Source organism: Nipponia nippon, unplaced genomic scaffold, assembly GCF_047370975.1.
Source record: "Nipponia nippon isolate SJK-2023a ecotype South Korea unplaced genomic scaffold, ASM4737097v1 scaffold_4, whole genome shotgun sequence".
Lineage (NCBI taxonomy): Eukaryota > Metazoa > Chordata > Aves > Pelecaniformes > Threskiornithidae > Nipponia > Nipponia nippon.
Genome location: NW_028262358.1, coordinates 43,394,588 through 43,413,945, shown reverse-complemented (window position 1 = coordinate 43,413,945; position 19,358 = coordinate 43,394,588). Strand labels below are relative to the sequence as shown.

Below are 19,358 nucleotides of genomic sequence, written 5' to 3'. Positions count from 1 at the left end.
AACCTTTCTTAAAGTACAGGATGTTTGTAATTAATGAAGTCATTTAAGTTACTCAAAATCTCAAATATTAAATCACAGGCAGCACAGGAGAGACTGCAAAAAACTGCTCTTCCTGCAGTTTTGACATTGGCTATAGATACAGTAGAGTGCTACTGTCTCCTGGGCCTTTATCTTACTGTTCAGGTGAGTTTTCTTAGGAAAAGCATCCGAAGTGCCCACAGTGTGACAAACTTGCATTTTAAAAAGTCATTTCACTTGAAAGTTTAAGGTATGGAAAGAACATTTTATATTGCATTGTTTGAACTGAATATTAAACATTAACTTTCACTTACAGGTATAATTAAAGCTGAAAACCTCAAAAACAGTGTTATTTTGTACATGGTCTCTGATCATTTTAGAAAGTAGAACAAATACAAGACAGTAATTTTTGCTAGACTTAAGGTTGTGCCTGGACTATTTTATAGCAACTGATACAATACTCACTTTGTTTCCAGCCCATTGAGAGCAGCCAGCGTATTACACAACACGTACAGCAAACCATTATCAAGCAGTAGGTCTGCAACTTTTGAGCAGGAATTTATGATTTGCAGCAGGAGACAGAAGCAGTTATGCAGCAGAACATTATCATACAGAGAGTTCTCTATAAGACCCAGAACAGGAATGACACACCATTTTTGAAAGAGTCCAACATTCTTGACATCTTCCGGATCAAATCTATTAACATAAAGATAAGTGAGTGACACCCTTAAAGCTGCAATCCTTAAAGTATGCAACTAGTATATGCAACTGGAATACCAGTCTATGCCAGTATTTCGGCAAAGATGTAGATGGCAATTTCCTACATTTCATTGCAGTAACAATGCCTGTCTATTAAAGGAAATAAGAGCAAAACAAACACTTCAAAGAGCCACAAGGAGATGAAGTGCCTAAAAGGTATATCCGAAGCTTCAGCTAACTATCAGCTGTCTACAATATAGATTTCATGAAGACAGAGCGGGTTTTTTTAATCAATGTAGAAAAATATGACTCAGCATCTTTCCAGTAATAAGTATGACACTATCAAGAAAACAGATACAGCTTGGCATCAATATAATATACTGACTGACAGCAGGTTTGATATCCTATATCCATTACTGCTGAAGTTTAATTAGGTTTGGCAACTTCTGGCTTCTTGTGATTGTAGAACTCGGAACAGTGCTTCAGACCTTGTATTACTTGTGCGTTAATAAATTGGATTACTTTTCTAAGGTTATCAGCCCATCACATGACTATTATACACAATCCTAAAAGAATCTGAGCCATAAGAATGGCCCCATGATCAGCCCTGAGGAAATAACAGTTCTCCGCTTTGGGGCTAGTTAAGCAGCCAGGTTTAAGTCTTGCAGTTAAACAGGAAATTTTTTGGGGGGATGGGGGGTCGTGAATATCAGGCCAACAGGCAGAAGTAGTTTGGCTACAAATCCTGCAGAGGCAGCAACTGAGAAGGAGCTTTTTGCAAGATTTTTGCACTGCTGACTATACTTAGATGCATGTTCTGCCTGTAAAATCATTAAGCAGTCAGACTAATTCTAAAAAATATCATTTACTTAGATATTTTTCTACTTAAAGGTAATCTCCTTTCCTGTCAATATAAGGTGGCTCTTTGGTTCAAGGAAATGGTAGATCTATGGGATTTTCCCTAAAGGAAATAAGGGTTCAAACTCAGGGCCAAGCCAAGGAAGCAGCTGTGATATCAAGCTTTTATCTTAATCACCTACCAAAAATCCAGTAGCAGAAGTCTAGTGACTACTACTTAAAACTTCTAAGGATATAAATAAGAGTTTCATGTAGGATCATAAAGAACAGGGAGAGTTAAACTGATTACAGGACATTTGAAGTGCAAAGGCCTCTGAGGCCCTTAGAAGGGCTGAGAGTTTAGAAGATCCCAGCTGACAGCACCCATCAGATGAAGCTGCTTACAAAGAGCTTAAGGGCCATACGATAGTCATAAGAAGTTTAATACATTTAAATGTTAAAGCTACAAGCAAAACATTTCTGAACAGTTTTGACAGAACTTTTAATAGTCGTTGACTACTAGGAAGAGAATAGGAATTAGAAAGCTATCACATCCTTGCCTCCACAGCAAAGTGCGCTGCTTGTAGTTCAAATATTAAGTTACAGGACACAAAAGCAAAGCATTACTTACTCTTCATCCAAGCCAACCGAGCGGCCAAAGAGCATTTCCATAAAGCACTCTACAACTTCCTGAGTCCCCTGGTGAAGGTAGAGCTGGTTGGCTAGCAAGGAGAAGCCACGATTCTTTAAGAATTTCTCCTTCTGCTCCCTCCTTGCTCTGTTGAAATATGCATCCAACAACTAAAAATAAATGCATAATTATGATGTAAGAATTAAACGCTCAATATAACTCCCTTGAAAGTTAATTTGTTGTCTATGATTTGAACAGTTTGAAATGAAAATTTTGAAAAATTCCAGATTAAAAACCATCAACTACACTATTGCAACTGCAATCTACACTGCCCTTGTTACAACTGACAGCTGACTTTATCCTTTCCATCTGAAGACCCCTAGGTTTTTAGTCAAGTTTGAAGGAGATGAAATAAACACATGTACCAGTTACAGAATGCATACATAAATACATTCAAACTTCTTATACTTGTTAAATCCCACACTTCGGTGTGTATGCAAGTGCATGCACCATTTTCTTTACCATTTTGTTAATAAAGCCATATAATCTCATTCTTCTTCAAATCAAAATACAAATCTACTCGAAGTTTTTAATCTACATAATGTTATCATCCAGGAACATTGTCCTTGTTAATACTACAAAAATCTCTGAAAACATTTTGAGGCCACAAATGTGTGGCCCCAGAATAACTGAAAGTCAGCCATGTTAGAAGTCAAAACTTTGCTTGCACCTTAATTTAACATAGTGCATCGTGCATTTAATTTTGAAGAGATGGTCACCAACTTCTGCATTGTTGCTTCCATTTAAATCACTAATGCTGTCGTATGCTCCAAAGCCCTCTGGCTTAGATGACAGACTGTATTTATCTATTGAAAGATTCTATATTTGTGGTTTGCTTTGTTTTTTTAAATCTGTGGGGGTGGAACCATATCATAAAATTCAGAAGTAAACCTCGACAACTGAAGAAAGCAAAATAAAAAAAAATATTATCAAAACTTCATGTTTCCAACATGTTAACTACACTAGTTCACAACTTTTTAGCTGAAAACGTTTTATATAGGCCTACTTTAATGACGCCTTGTTGTATGAGAGGAGATGGGTGGTTCACAAGAACTATAAGATAATCAGGTTGGATAAGTTTGTCCATCACATCTTCTAGCATGATATCTGGTAGGATTAGGAGAACTCCACGCAAGAGGTCATATAATCCACAACAGATAAGCACAAGACAGTCTTCTGTACATCTGAAAGCAGAGCAATATGTTTTACCACAGTTTATTGTCTACAACAGGAAACATTAAAAAAATGCGTAATTGTTAGCTACTCTTGTGGGGGGAGGAGGAGGAAATCTGGCAAACATTTCTCCAATACTCCTATTACTACTCTTCATTACTCATTTTTGGATGGCAGATAGCAAAAAAATCTGACCAGAACTACTTGCTTAAGATCTTTTGTGAGCTAGCATAAAAAGTTCCCGCTCATACCATAGATAGCAAAATTCCTGATTTTTAAAGTTTGCTATGTAAATAACAAAAATTGAAACAACGCAGTTTTATAGACTAAAATCTTAATGAATTGGTTTCTGACAGCCATTGAAAACACTCAATTTTCAGGCTTCCCATTTTTGTAGAATAGTAATCAAGACCAAGAACTGTGAAATTAAAGCTCATATATTAAGCTACTGCTAATTTATTATTTTATTTATCTGCTTACCTGTCATCAGGGCTTTCAGACAGTTTTTGGGCATTCTCATTAGCTGAAGAAAAAGCAAGACTCTCCCAGTCTTCAGGAAGTACATTCTTGTCAGCAAAGCTTGGCCAGCGTCCAATAGCTGATGATCCTCCATGAACAGAAAATGCTAGGCCCAACCCTACAAAATTACCCTGACTCTTCTGAAATGAAGGAAGCCCTTTCAGATTGTCTGGACGACGTAACGATGGCTCAGCTGTAGCATCACCACCTTCATTACATTTCAGGTCTGCATCTGCTTCTTTACTCTCAAATGTATTTTCAGATAACTCCTCTTCTTTTGTGGTATCTTCAAACGTTTCGGCAGATGTTAACTCTGAGTCACAAACTGTTTTTGCAGACTCACAACTGCTAAGAAAGAGTTCTTCTTGTACTCTCTTTATGGTTTCAGAACTTCCTACAAAACCAGTTCTACCCTGGAGATCAATGTAGCCACGCTTGCCAATAACCTGCAGGTCATCAACGCTCCTTCCCATTCTTTCAGTTAGTCTTTTTCGATGAACTTGAGGTGAGGAAGTAGGAGATGCTGGTAAGCTTTTGCAAAGCCTTTTAGGTGCCTGAGAGCTTATCTTCTGCTGTACACTAGCGTTGGAAGTGTTCCCTGGAGAAATAAGGATATCTTTAGCATTCCTTTTACACTAGAAACAAGTTTTTCCCTCACTGCTACGCTCCACGTACATTTAACACAGCGATGACCCAAGCTAACTTTATGTGGCAAAACTGATTCAACATCTGGCATAGCTCAGATATGGCTGATCAAGTAGAGATAGTAAACTACTATGCAGCCATGTATTTAGCAAGTCACAAATCTGAAAGACACATAAAATGCAAAATAATTTTTGCATATATACTGGAGTTTCTGAATTTACATTATGATCCTTTCAACTAACCCTCAGCAGGAATTTGTACAGAATCACAGCATCATTGAGGGTGGAAGGTACCTCTGGAGATTGTCTCGCCCAACCTCCTTGCTCAAAGCAGCATCAAATAGAGCAGGTTACTCTATTTGGAGCTCTTGTGTAAGAGGTCCAGTTGACCAACATGTTTCAGTAGACACTGAAATACTATTCATCAACCCTTTTGTACTAAGGCTTTACGTGTACTTCAGATTTATACCAAATCACTGCCTATTTAACAGGGCTTCCTTTTAAGCACACATTTTGACCTGAACCACTCGCACATTCAGAACACGTTACAGATGTCTTTCATAAAATATATTTTTAAGAGGGAAAGAAGTCTGTATACCAGACTGGTAGAGGAAGCTTTCTGTTCATCTAGGAAAAGGAGATTTTGTTCATTCAGAAGTATTTTGAAAACTATGCACCCATTAGTATTAATGCAACGATGATGCATGAGGAATTTTTTTTTTTTAAACGAGTAAGATATTGTCCTGGTTTCAGCTGGGATAGAGTTAATTTTTTTCTTGGTAGCCAGTATGGGGCTGTGTTTTGGGTTTAGGACGAGAACAATGTCGATGATACGCTGATGTTTTGGTTCTTGCTAAGTAGTGCTAAGTAGTTGCTAAGTGGCGCTCACACTAGTCAAGGACTTTTCAGCTTCCCATGCTCTGCTGGGTGCACAAGAAGCTGGGAGGGGGCACAGCCAGGACAGCTGACCCAGACTGGCCAAAGGGCTGTTCCATACCACATGACATCATGCTCAGTATATGAGCCGGGGGAGTTGGCCGGGGGAGGGGCAACGATCGCTGCTTGGCGGATGGGCTGGCATCAGTCGGCAGGTGGTGAGCAATTGTACAGTGTATCGCTTGCTTTGTATTACTATTGTACTATTATTACTTGGTTTTATTATTATTGGTATTATTACTATTACTAGTGTTCTATTTTTATTTAGTTTAGTTAAACTGTTCTTATCTCAACCCATGAGTTTTCCCCTTTTGCCCTTCCGATTCTCTCCCCCATCCCACCAGTGGGGGAGTGAGCAAGCAGCTGCGTAGGTGCTTAGTTGCTAGCTGGGGTTAAACCACAACAGATATATATAAACAACTACATAAATATATTATACACACGTGCAAACATAGCCAGATCAAGCTGGCCTTCAGACAACAGGAAGGATCTACATAGCTGCAACAGTCTTACAGCCAAGCTTGCACACACATTAGCAAGTAGTGCAACAAACTGCAAACCCACATGCAGGTAGCAAGTTATCTAACGAACATACCATTTCAAGTATTTTACCTAAATTTAGAAATTCAAATTCAGAACCACAAACACTCAAACACCTATTTTCACAAAAATTTACGTTGAGTGTTCTTCTAGCACACATGAATAATCTTTCTTCAAGAACAACAGTTTGGTACTGTTGATGTAAAAAAGTACTCTGTTTACAAGAATAAGATTTCATATATAATCCATATGGGAGAATGACTAATTCCATACACAATTTAGTACTGTGGTCTGCTCTTCATATCACTGCTTTTAGTAAAAGACACTTGAACTAACACTGTTTCAACTGAAGTAGTGCTTGAAGACTCAATTTGCTTTTTCTAAGCAAAGTAGCAACAAGACACCAATTGTAAAAGGTATTACATCAGTGATGCACAGCATACAGCTAAGTCACACATGATCTGAAACATAGAGCAGCTAAGTTAGGAGTGGAAACAAGTTACTCTGATCTCTATTTTGTATATATTGGTAAACTTGCTTAGATTATGCATTTTTATTTAGAATTTATTTCTCATTGTCAATGAGCTTAAATAAAGGTTTAGGTATAAGTTAATATGTTTTAGCCTTTGTTTTACAGGTGATACTTGTTGATTGCCTACGCAAATCTGTAAGAAGTATGATTAAAGATCTAGTCCAATAATGAGGTAAAAAAAGGTCACACTGACAGCATGCAAACTGAAAAAAGCTACGAGCTTGAACTAATAACTTCACACTATTTCAGCATCTATAGCAGAGGAATTCAAAACTGACTGAAGCAGTTATCTTTATAGACCTCAACTTGTTTAGCATGCTATATAATGAGACTGTTTCTAGAAAACTATTCAATTTTAGTTTATATAATCAAGGTATCTAAGTTGTTCTTTATAAGATATACTTTCCCACCCTCTATCATGTAGAAACAGTGTATATACCTGCAGTATAACTAAATGCAAACACTTTAATACTGTATTTAGATCAATGTTAACAATCATGCACAAATAAAGAAAAGTATCAGCTTAACACTTTTTGCACAGATAGGATAGCTGCTTATGGCTCACTATTTCAACTATTGCCTGCTTAAGGCATTCTCATACATCTCTAGTAGGTTTGTTTAACAGAAGAAATTATTCAGCTATCTGGTCCACTTCACTGCCTGAGCCATCAATGTGGCAATTTGTCTCAACTTGAGAATGAAGAGCAGTTTAGGTAGCATGTTCAATTCCATCCTTCTTACTCTGCTGTTCAGTCATCAAGCTCCAAGGGGCAGGGGGAGCTTTGTAAAAAATATCTGTTGGACAGTAACACTTTAAGGCACTCTAGTCATCTGCCAAAGGACTGCGTCTTAATGCCCTTGTTTTTCCAGCATTATTTTACCTCCCAGTGGTAAAGCTGTAAATCCAGTTGGAGTTGTAATCACAAACGCAGAACTGTCTATTGACTTCCCACCACTGCTGGAATTTCTCAGGTACATAAGCGATTCAACTTTCTCCTGAAAAATTTTGCCATCTAGAAAGAAAAGATAAGGAGAAAAGTTACATAAAAGCTTTTTAAGTTTGCATTCTCGATATATTTAGGCTCATCATACCCAGGTTACATTTCAAGCTGATCACTGGAGGCTAATGAGAAATGCTCAACTGAGTGCATCTGAGAAAAAGCACTTGAGAACAATTTCTTGTTTTAGTGATACATCTTTAAAATTTACTTCAGAATACTGAAAATATTATGCTGTTCTAAAGTACTTGTATTTAAAGATGGTCCTTGCAGCCATATGAGAAGTAATAACTTTGCCTTTTTGCCATGTCAAAAAACAGGCGACTGTTCTCAAACAGGTTCACCTAATAAGGCTCAAAGTACCAAAAAGTGCATTCTACTCTTACTCAGAATTTTACATCTACTAGTATTAGAGGATAGATACAGATTAAAACAACTGTACTGCCTTTGAAACTGATTACTAAAAGTGGAGGTACACAGGTATCTGCAAAAGGAGAAAACATTTCAAACTTGGATGATGCTTTCCATGTTTACAGAAGTTATGGCTAAAGTTGTGCAATGCTAATATTAAAAGCATGAACTATACATCTACCAGTTTCTCATTTTTTTTTTAAAAGAACAAGAAAGAATTTTTAAAGCCCATATCACTCATTTTGCCAAAGTGATCATCTAATACAGATACATTACAGACAGCTTTTGTACTCTATCTGCACCCCGAAAAGCACATAGGTACTTTCAGTAACTTGTATGCAATGCACGGATGGTGCCTGCCAATGACGTCTTGCAACGCAACTGATCATTTGCTAAAAATGCTCCCCAGGCCTTTTCTTTTTCTAGGAATTCAGTAACAGGAAACAAGAAAGTAGAGATGGACACAGGACCATATACACATATTTCTGAAAAAGCTTCATTCACAGGTAAGTTAGATGTTTTTCTCTAAGATTCGCCCACAGGCAAACGTGTCTATACAGGCAGCTAATGTTCTGCATTCCATTTAGCAGCAAACTTTAAAGAAAGTTAAAGACATCACCAGAGGGATTATCTATGGCTGTAAACAGAAGACACCTCTGCAAGTAAGCCAAGCAAACAAAGTCTAACTATAATGTCTCTCAATACTGTAAACTACTTTTATTTTACTAAGACCCAATAGTTCGATAATCTTTTATATAATTATTACAATATAGCAATCAAAGAATATATTCATAGAATAGTAATTTATAAGAGTGAGAGAGGGGTTTTTAGATATTCATTTATGACTAGATTTTTATCTTATTGTTTATTTCTAGTTAAATGTGACATATCTACCTATGTGCAGGGAAAAGTAGAAGTTGGTAGGATTGTGACAAACATATGTATTAGTGGGAGGGTGAACTGCTAAGAGGAAATTGAAGACCAGTGTCAGCAACTCCAGGTCTGGGGGAGATCCAAGTACTTCTTCAATTATTTTCACAAATGACCTACAAACCTCCCGAGGCAGGGATGCAAGGTGTCCTTCTTTATGCTCCTAGAAAGGAAGAGCAGCACAACTATAAGTTCCTTATATTTTTAATTGGAAAGTTTTGTTGCCTTTTTTTTAAATTGTCATATTGTAGCAGAAGAACAGACAAGAAAAAAAGCTTAAGTAATAAAGCCTGTATTCTTTAATTTGAGAGGAACTACTGTACCTACTCAATGTTACCCAAGTGCAGCACACTCAAAACCTAGGCACAAACAAAATATTGCAGATGTTATGCAAGTTTATTTTTAGAAAATTATCATCTGCATGCTACACTACTCTGACTTGAAATGCTGGGGCCTTAGGACATGAATCACCATGGAAAGTGTAGTTTACTGTCCTTGTACTACATATTTATTTCATTGTATTACATATTTTACATAAAGCTGAAGATGGACTTTTTACAAGGGAGCATAGTGACAGGACAAGGGGTAATGGCTTTAAACTGAAAGAGGGTAGATTTAGATGAGATCTAAGGAAGAAGCCCTTCACTATGGGGGTGGTGAAGCACTGGAACAGGTTGCCCAGAGAAGTTGTAGATGACTCCTCCTTGGAAGTGTTCGAGGCCAGGCTGGCTGGGGCTTTGAGCAACCTGGGCTAGTGGAAGGTGTCTCTGCCCATGGCAGGGGGGGTTGGAACCAGGTGATCTTTAAGGTCCCTTCCAACCCAGCCCATTCTATGTTTCTATGATATTTGTATAGAAGTTAAAATAGTTGCTGATACTAACATTTCAAACATATTAAGAACTTTCTGAACAGTGCCACACTGGGTCTTCTGTACTTCCACTTCAATGGAATTTTTATAAACATACACATTTGAGATTTCATTGATAATTATATTTATAATTTCTGCTTGATCAAGCATTCTATATAGTTTGACAATGGCTATTTGAACAGGTCTGATAACTGAACAATGATTTTTAGAACAGGACTTCAAGAAACTTGTGGGAAGCCTCACTGTAACATGAGCATGGTGATTAACTTGTTTCTAACTTCTCTAAATTTCACTTCTTTTTTGGTACCCAAGCACCTTCACTGAGACTTAACTGAGGTTTTAGAAGAGAATGGTTTATATAGTTTTATCTTCCATTCCATCATTCCCAAAAGATTGCCAAATCATTGCTGACTGATTTGAGTAGTTTTTTTTAACTAAGAAATTTTTTTTTTCCCCAATAGGTATGTATATTAGTGTTTGTATTCACGTGTAAAAGCCAGGGAAAATACCATGCAACATTCTGTATCCATGCATTTGCATTAATATACAATTTTAAAAGTTAACTATACCACTAAAGTTCCAAAAGTAGGAAATACCACAAAAAAAAAAATTAAAATTCACAGCAATGAAAATAATTAAAAGACAAATTGAAATCATTAAAAGAGGGAAAAACCGTAAATGCATTTCATGTGGTAGAAACTCAGAATAAAAAGGAATGTATGATAGAAAATACAGTGTAAAAAAAGGGATTAGGATTACAATATGTATTTTCACAAACAGATATGTACGATAAGCAGGAAACCATTTCAAAAACATGTTTCTAAGAAGTGGCTATCAAATGGCTGAAGCACTTCCCCAAAGTCCTTTTCAGAACAGCTATCTCCATGCCATGGAGGAAGCTACTACTGGATCAAGATTTTGAGAGAAGTGCTCAGACTGAGCGCTACAGGCCAGTTGCCCTGTTAGCTCTGGTGAGATACAGGATGGACAGTTTCTGCAACTTGCACAGTATCTGCGTTTTTCAGTAATGAAGACCTGAACTAGTAACAGACATCTCGGGAACTAGTAAGAGACATTTCAGGTCTTTATAAAAGGGTCACAGTTTGTTTCAGCTCCTACTGGTATGGATTGTGCAAGTAACCTAGTGTCTAGGTTTTCAAATAGTACCAGATGGTTAAAATCTCTTGCCCTTTCTGTCCAGCAGTAAGTAGAGCACTCAGCAGGGAACTGTATCAGTTTACAGCAACAATGCCTGTTGAAGACGACGAAAGGGGTCTGGAAGCACATAGGACAGTCTACTGAAGTGGGTTTTTTTCTATAGCATTTAGTCTCTTTACTTGGCGGGGAGCAGGCAGGGAAAACTGAGTATTTGCCAAGCACAAAACAATTTCAGAGTGAAAGTACCTGCAGAACCTGACAAGTTAACAGGAAGTGATGTACCACTTGAGCTTTCAATAGCTGTTTAATGTTAAACATCTGTTGGTGATGGTTAGCTCTGATAAGGATTTCTAGAGCTGCTAACAGAGTTCCCCAAACACCTTGCTGAAAAACAAAACAGAACAGGAACATGGCTTCAAAAATATATTTCTGAGTCTATACACTGAGAATAAAAAAAACCCAAACAGTTTAGGAACATAACCGAGTCAACTTAGTTTTGCACCTAAGAAGAAAACTAAATGACTGCAAATGGTCAAGTCAGAACTAGAAACTATCAGAAAAGTTATGCTCATAGAAAATTAAGCATATTTTAATGATTAAGCTAGAAAAAAATTACTTCTTGTCCAAAACTAGTTTCGTATACTCTGCTATATTAACACTGGATGGTTATTTTCAACAACTTAACTCCAGAGAGAAGCAGGTCTTCCTCAGTCTTAACAAGTTTCCCTAAAAAATTAATCCATTCAACTAACAAGTCATTTACATATGACATTCACAGAATTTAATACACTAAGGCTACCTGCATCATTGATAATGGGAGCTTGATGCTACTACCAGCTATTCAAAGAAAAATAAGGGCCATTAATTTTAGAAAATGTTAGTAATTACTGACATCTAACTGGAGAAATTGATTTCAGACCTCGTAATACTTTATCACTTTTTTTTTTTTAAATATTGACTTTTAGACTTAAAATCTTTCCAAAATGAAAGTAATTACCTTTGCTTTAGACCATATCTTCCAGTCGAGCAGCAGCTTTTCTAACAATTGAACATCTTGGATAACTGCAGTAGAATCTGTGTCAAGCATGAATTGCCCATTTTCATTTACATAGAGAATCTCATCACTGCAGCATCCTTCAAGGAGCGTCTTGAAGAGAGGGAAATATTTGAATGTCATAAGCACAAAGAAGTACAGTTGTTCTACCCAATTTATAAAAAAAAAAATCTTTAAAGAGACATTAAACTCTTGATAGGGAAGGCATATATCTACCTGGTCAACTTTGAAAACAGTTAGTGAGTTCAGAAACTCCACTGGAGGCATTTAAGAGGCTTCATTCTTATAATACCAGTAAAAAAATTTAAAAGATTTTCAAGTGCACTCAAATATTTTTATTAATTGCTTATGAGTTTAAGCTTACTTGAAGATCTCTGCTCTCAGAGAAACAAAGTTGCTTTCTTCATCCCCCATCTCCTCTGAAGTCAGGGTCTTTCAGCACTTCCTTTTTCTCCCCTTACCTATCCGGAGTTTCTAGTTCAAGACAAAACACTCCTAGACCAAACTTGCTCCAAATCACTGCTCTGCCTTTGTGAAGACAGCTTCAAATGTGGAATTAAAATCAAAGTAGTTTCTAAATTGGTGCTAACATTGAACAAAACATCAGGTTTAAAGAGCACTCTACCTTCAGCATGCAAAATCCAACAATGCATTTTGGTTTGATCAATACTCGATGAATCATAGAATAACCATTACAATTGTCCATCTCCTGTATTCTCTGTTGATTGTATTTTGTTAAAGATAGTATAAGTTGTAGTGCTAAAGCTTGAGTGTCTTCACAGCTGCTAATCTCTACAACCTGAAGAAAAGGCAAATTTAATAAAACAGTTTAAATGAGAAACATTTAGAAAAAAAGCTTTAAAAATGCTTCGCTGCTGTCTTGAATCATAACTTCCGGATTAAATCTGTTTTAAAGATTTTGAGGTTATGTACATAACCTTCATTTTTGTCCACGTGTGTACATTCAGATATCATACCTGAAGTGATAATTCCTACTGTGGTAAATGATGATCTGCTAAGATCATGGAAGTCTCATTAAAAGAATCCCTTTTTAAGAAAAAAAATCTGTTCTAAATAAAATTTAAGTAGAAGGCACCAATTTATTCTTGCTATACTACAAAGTCACAAGGTCATGAAATATATAAGCCACTAATAAGAATAAACTCTGTTGTTTGCCCTGGAAAAGTATGTTTCAGAAATATTTAAGGAAAGCTTTAAATTAAGGTTCCTGAAGGTCTAGACTATCTCCACCTGGAAATGTCAAACATTAAATTTTATTTTGTCCATAAAGAAACAAGCAATTTGATAGATGAAAGACCATGGACCATTCTTCACTCTTTGCTTCCTACAATTCTTGAATCCCAAGAAAGAGCAAATAGTGTTTTTACCAAAAATGCCCAAGAAGGAAATCCCACATGAATGGAATTTCAGTTCCTATAGGTTCCCTGCTGTGTACCTGTTAATTCTGCTGCATTTACCGTTATACACATGTATACCTGGATTGTCTGACAGCTGACCTATTGTTTGCTTGCTTTACTGATGCAAATAAAGCCTACAGCAGGATTTGTAGCATGTACTTAGCATAAATTTACGTACATAACACAATAACATGAATAAGGATTTTCTTCTCACATTTCACTATCAATGTTAAAATTACAGCAGGCAATGTCTTCATAACCAGAAGCCTGAGCACCTGACTGTCGCTAGTCTAACGCACACTGGTAACTCTCCACATACCTTTCAGAACACTACCACTGCCAGAGGCATACAAACCAAACAAGTGTTAGGCCTACATTAGTATTTTGAATTAACTGTGGTACTCAGAGACTCTTAGCACAAATATTAGCCTCTCCATGCAAAGGTCACAGCTGAGTAGTAACTAAGTTAAGGCTCATAACCATAATACCTTTGAAATGACAATTCTCCTTAGACAGGATAAGCCTTTGAACATGGCTGAACAGTTCTCTCAAAAAAGCTCTCACTATTTATTAGATAAAATTAAAGCTCTGCGCACTATGTAATTTTACATTTATTTACATTTATTCATACTTGCATTGTAAATATCCTGTGTTTAAAGCGTTAAAGATATGCAATGAATTTAAGTGCCTTTACAAATCAGAGACCAAAAATATGATCAGTTTTACGACACTCCTAAAAAACAATCTTTTGACATTTAGAAGCCCCATCTCTAAATCAGAACGTAACACATCTTACATCCTAGAAATATTATAAAAAAATTACATAATAGAATTACAATTGTTTCCAAATTAAGACAACCTGTATGATGCAGTCTGTGTTATGCCACAGGTATTTTCCACAGATTTTCTTTAAGAAAAAAGAAGACACATACGTACTACAGCAAGGCAGCTACGATATGTGATTTGCTACCCAAGATACAAAGAAAAATATATATGGGAGAACACATACATGCAACCCCTCCTCCAGCCCCCTTACCCTAGCAAAGAGGAAAACAAATGCACCAGTCCCTCCAATTTCATGTAGTATACCCTGAAGAGTTTTATATTCAACAGGCTGAAGTGTTTTCAGGTGATGAGAGTCCAATACATTGCTCTGAACTTCTTTTGAACTGAAAGGTCTCTGAGAAGGTACAGTTTTCACTTGACCTTTTAGTCTAATAACAGGCTCATATATGGTATACTGACCAGGGCAGCACGTGGTATAAACAACAGCAAGACTCTCCTGAAACAAGAGAAATTTATAAATTTTTTCAAGAAAATTTAGTACAAAAACCCCAACCCTCAAAACACAAAAAGCCACACACACAAAAGCCACCTAACACCACATAGCAGCAACTTCGGCAGTTCATTTCTACTTTACCATTAGCATGCTCTTAAGTTTCGTGTGGATGCATGCGCACATAAATGCAACAGGATTCCTAAATTTTAGCAAGTGTATGCAACAGCTACAGCACAAAAAGTTAAGAAAGCACTAAAAAAATACCACCAAGGATACCCCTCTTATCACCTGAAGAGGTATTACAACTATTTGGCATAAAAATAAAGTTACTGACAAAGTTAAATGAAAATGAGCATACAGAGGTACTGGGCAAATTGATTCCCTTTTTAAAGTGGAGAGTTCAAAACAAAGTTAACTATTTTTTCCAAAATCTCTCCAATTTTTCATTTGAAGTCTATCCTTTAATCAGCTTTGCCATACAAAAAAGGATCTCAATAGAAGAAGTTTCCTTACTGATGAAGAGACTTAGAGCAAAACCAAAGCTCGTATGGAAAGTAACCAACTCATTTTCACAGAAAGTGAAAAATGATCATATCTGGGAAGTTATTTATTTAAAACAAAGAAATAATTACATTTAAGGCACCTGCATTCTATGCAAAAGCGCAGAGATTAATTCATCACTTGAGCACATAGTTCTTCTCTCTGGTTACTTGGTGTTTTGTAAGGCAAAATAAGCTTAAAAGTTGCATGACTGATTTGTTAGGCCTTTTACTTATTCCATTCATGCCTCCTTAACCTATTCAGAATTTAGTACCGTGGTTTACAAGGATCACATCCAGACAGAATGACCCTTTGCCTGCAGCTGCAGAGCTGCTGTAGAACAAGATCAGAAAAATCCCTCTAGCGGAAACAATTCATACAGCAGGAATTACCAGTACATGAAGACAATTCTCCAAATATGGCAGGCTCCACTGATAAGGAAGTTTTATTTTATTCTTTTTCTAGTGTAACTATACTTACACCTGCATCTGGCTGTTTCAGTCAGGGAACATGTGCAAAGCTAAGTTCTGCCAGCTGGAAAATGACTTTTCAGCCAAACTTGATGCAAACTTACTTCTTCTCAAAACCCTCAAAGAATTGGGATGAAGTCTTTTGCTTTCTGTTAAAGCCAGATAAATCCTCCTTTCTCTTCCCTCAGTTTTAATGTTAAAAGATTAACTAAGCTGTCCTTGGCTACCTTTACACTAATAGAGAGAAGAGCTACTATTCATCCTAGGGCAGGTGCTTAATACACCTTGGGAGATGGCTGCTTCTCTGATAGATGAAATAGGCAATATTATAGATGCTGGAACATCTAGAAGTTGTCAGAATCCAAACTACAGCAAGATGAAACAGTCACCCTATGTGGAGTTCAACTCCCATTGTAATAGATGGACAGAACCAGTACTTTTAATGAAAATTGGATTTGTTCCTGCCTGCTTTGAGAAAATGAAGCATTTTGGGAGACAGCAGGAAATGTGTTCCCAGTTTCTCAATCAGTTCTAAGAGATTAAGAACCACTTTTAAGTAGAAACTTACAATTAAAGGCCCAACATCCACTTCCTTTTTTGCCATGAAGAGCTCCTTAATTTGTTCACACTGCAGAATCTCTTTACTTATGTACTTCGAGCAATCAGTCCATGTTTTGCCATATTTACAAGGCATTACAGATGTGAAGTCCGGCCCACATGTGTATAAGTAAAATGCTTCCTCTGGTCCAATCTTTGCACCTAAAACCCAGAAGAGAAGCTGTTAGCTCTTTAGTGTACAATAAAGTAAAATTCATACAGTGGCTAGTAGACTGCATCAGAGACTTTACAAGGAAGATCGCTGGCTGGCTTTTGTAGGGCCTGCTGATGAGAAACAGCACAGTCCAATGCCTCCTATTAGCTACTGTAGATCAGTGACTTCTGACACATCACATGGGCCGGATCAATTCAGTGGCAAAGACAACTGAAACCAAATGTGGAAAATTATCTGCATGAACTGAAGACCAACAGCTCTGAATCATCAATTACACTTTTTAAAACTGAAAAGTCATCTATCCAAGCTTTCTCAAAGTTTTCAAAGCATAGCAAGATTACAGATAGCAACAATGTGCTACAACATCATGGAGAGTTGAGTAGAGTGACCAAGAAGGATGCAACAGCAATAAAAGATCACTACAACTAATAGGGAGGGAAAAAAATATGTAGGAAGTAGAAGGCCAAATGAACCTCCCTCCCCTTTCCCGACAGCACATCTCAGATCATCTGCTTGTGAGAAAGCAAATTCAAAAGAAGCATCCAGAAGGACCCAAGTCTGTGATGTATGGGTGGATGACAGCTGCATAGCAGTAAATCTAGTGCCCTCTGGATACATCAATTATGCTGGCTGTAGGCACGCAGCAATCGGACCACGTAGATTCACCAAGTGGAGCTTACATTTATGACGTGCAGGCCATAGGCGAGATGCTTAAAATATACTACACACACACACACGCACCACCCGCACACACCACACACCCCAGCAAACTGATTTCATTTGCGTAGTAGTCCTGACCGGGCCACCGTACATGACGAAATGCCAGATGATGACCAGCAGGGTTCCAGCCTTCAGCACTAAGCAAACACCCAGAAGCCCTGGACAAAACTTTCCAAGGAGGGAGGAGAATTATACATCTAAGAACACCCCAAAGTAACTTCAGCAGTTTCAGAAATAAGCATGCTTTACTCAGTATTTGGTGGTTCAGATTTTGTTTACTTTTTAATGTGCTTTAAGTAATCTGAAACTAGTAGTTTAGAAGCAGGTAAGTGAAATCAACTTCCCAGCTGGGAGAGACTGAGTCCTTTGAGAAAAAAAACCACAGCAAGTACCACCATCTCTCCACCCCCTACCCCCAAGGTATTATTTAAAGAAATTTAAAGAAACACTGAAGTAACTGGAATTGCCAATCATGCACTAAAAAGAAAGGGAGAGAATAGTGGCAGAACAACACATTAGGAAGTACCCAATACTGAAACATTTGCCTGCTTTCTCCCTGATGCTGATAATGCTGGTAAAGAATGTATTACTGCTTTTACTATAAAAGCTTGGCATGTTAAAAAAAAAAATCAAATTAAGCCTTGCATCTTGGAGGGGGAAGAGGAAATTAAGAGATATTCAAGAAAAAAGCATACAAAAGTACCATTAAATAGAAGCAGATTTCCAAGATCCCATCTACCCGACAATCGAAGCAATTCTTCTTGAGACGATGTACAATGGCCAATCATACAAAATGTTTTATTACTGTCAGATGATAAGCTTGATTTCCTTGGTAGTGCATAATCTAAATTAATCTCACATTTCCTAAAAATGCATATAAAGAAACAAGTTTAAATATTAAGTAGTGATCAAAATTGCTACCTAAGGTTTTCAGCTCAGGCTTAAAATTGATTTTAATATTTAGTAGATGAGAAGCTCTGCTGTTATCAACATTAAATTACTAAAGCCATCTTCAACTTCCAGGCACCTTAAAACTCAGTTACATAATGTATGTATTCAAATACTGCACAGAAGAGGAACAGAGTCCCAACTAGGGCTGCCATCCAGTCAAGATTTCCTAGATCTGAAATTCCTTCCTCCTTCCCTCTGACCTCAAAGAAGAAACTGTATATAACACTATACACACGTCTAAAATATCACCATTTTTCAAGAGTATCTACTATTCCTAAAAGTCAAAGGCCTTTGAATATGCTAATGCACATCACGAAAACTGTGGTTCACATATGCTGGAAAATATCATGTTGAGGATTTACTTATACCAGGGAATGTTGTCAGAGCTACTCTGCTGTACAGCCAGATGCTTTCAGAAAGCATCCAATTAACCGTATGTGCATTTACATAAGCAGACCAATTGGACTGTAAAGGTCATCTGAAGCTTCCTGGAAGAGCCTAACTATTAGAAAACTGACAACTAACTCTCTGTATAGAGGGGCCTCATTAACTGCACATGTGCAGAACATTGTAGTATTTTTAGTTTCCCCTGTATCTCCATATTTGCACTTTATTGCATATCACCATGCACTGACTGAACAATGGGGGGAGGAAATCAAGTTGCTTAAAAATTAACTCCATGTAGTTTCAAGAACAAAGTGAAACAAGTATTATACTTTACAATTCCAGGTTTAACTGCAGGAAGAAAAACTGTGCAACGGCTTTTTTCCTAGATAGAGTTTTAGGAATGTCTTTAACATTGCTTGTTTACTGACCAAGTTCTAGAGGAATAGTAAAGAGTTTTTGTGACCCATATAATTGTTTTAAAACATAGTATTTTGACCACCTGCTTCGTATTTGGGACACAAAGGAAGTCTTCATAGTCTGGACTTTAGGAAAAAAGGATTAAAAACTGTGGTATTTAATAAATTCTTTTTTCTCTAACCAGTGGATAGTTCATGCAGGGACAGGCCCACCCAACCTAGCATCAGGCACCTCATTTAGGAACACGGACCTTAAGTTTTCAGTGGAAGAAGCAGTACTTCCCACTGCTGGGTCAGATCTTGTCTGAAATATTTTTTTGGCTTCTCCTCTCTTCATTTCTGTCAGTGAAGCAAAATGACTGGCTTCTCTCCATCTCTTCATTCCTACTTTCAACAA

General features: G+C 37.1%; 1 protein-coding gene across 5 annotated transcripts in view; it reads right to left on the bottom strand.

Moving 5' to 3' along the window:
- The window catches only part of LYST (lysosomal trafficking regulator), an 87,976-nt gene that overhangs the window by 29,064 nt on the left and 39,554 nt on the right, over nt 1-19,358 (bottom strand). For all 5 annotated transcript variants that reach the window (XR_015708184.1, XM_087774509.1, XM_087774512.1 and 2 more), the window contains exons 15-26: nt 17,911-18,071; nt 16,284-16,474; nt 14,463-14,708; nt 12,634-12,807; nt 11,952-12,101; nt 11,201-11,338; nt 8,893-9,091; nt 7,471-7,602; nt 3,899-4,535; nt 3,252-3,429; nt 2,186-2,355; nt 484-714 (exon numbers count right to left, since the gene is read on the bottom strand). Coding sequence is in view for 4 of the 5 variants with exons in the window: in XM_087774509.1 (XP_087630635.1) it covers nt 484-714; nt 2,186-2,355; nt 3,252-3,429; nt 3,899-4,535; nt 7,471-7,602; nt 8,893-9,091; nt 11,201-11,338; nt 11,952-12,101; nt 12,634-12,807; nt 14,463-14,708; nt 16,284-16,474; nt 17,911-18,071 (2,607 nt within the window). In the remaining variant the exon portion in view is untranslated. The remainder of the gene's footprint in view (nt 1-483; nt 715-2,185; nt 2,356-3,251; nt 3,430-3,898; nt 4,536-7,470; nt 7,603-8,892; nt 9,092-11,200; nt 11,339-11,951; nt 12,102-12,633; nt 12,808-14,462; nt 14,709-16,283; nt 16,475-17,910; nt 18,072-19,358) is intronic.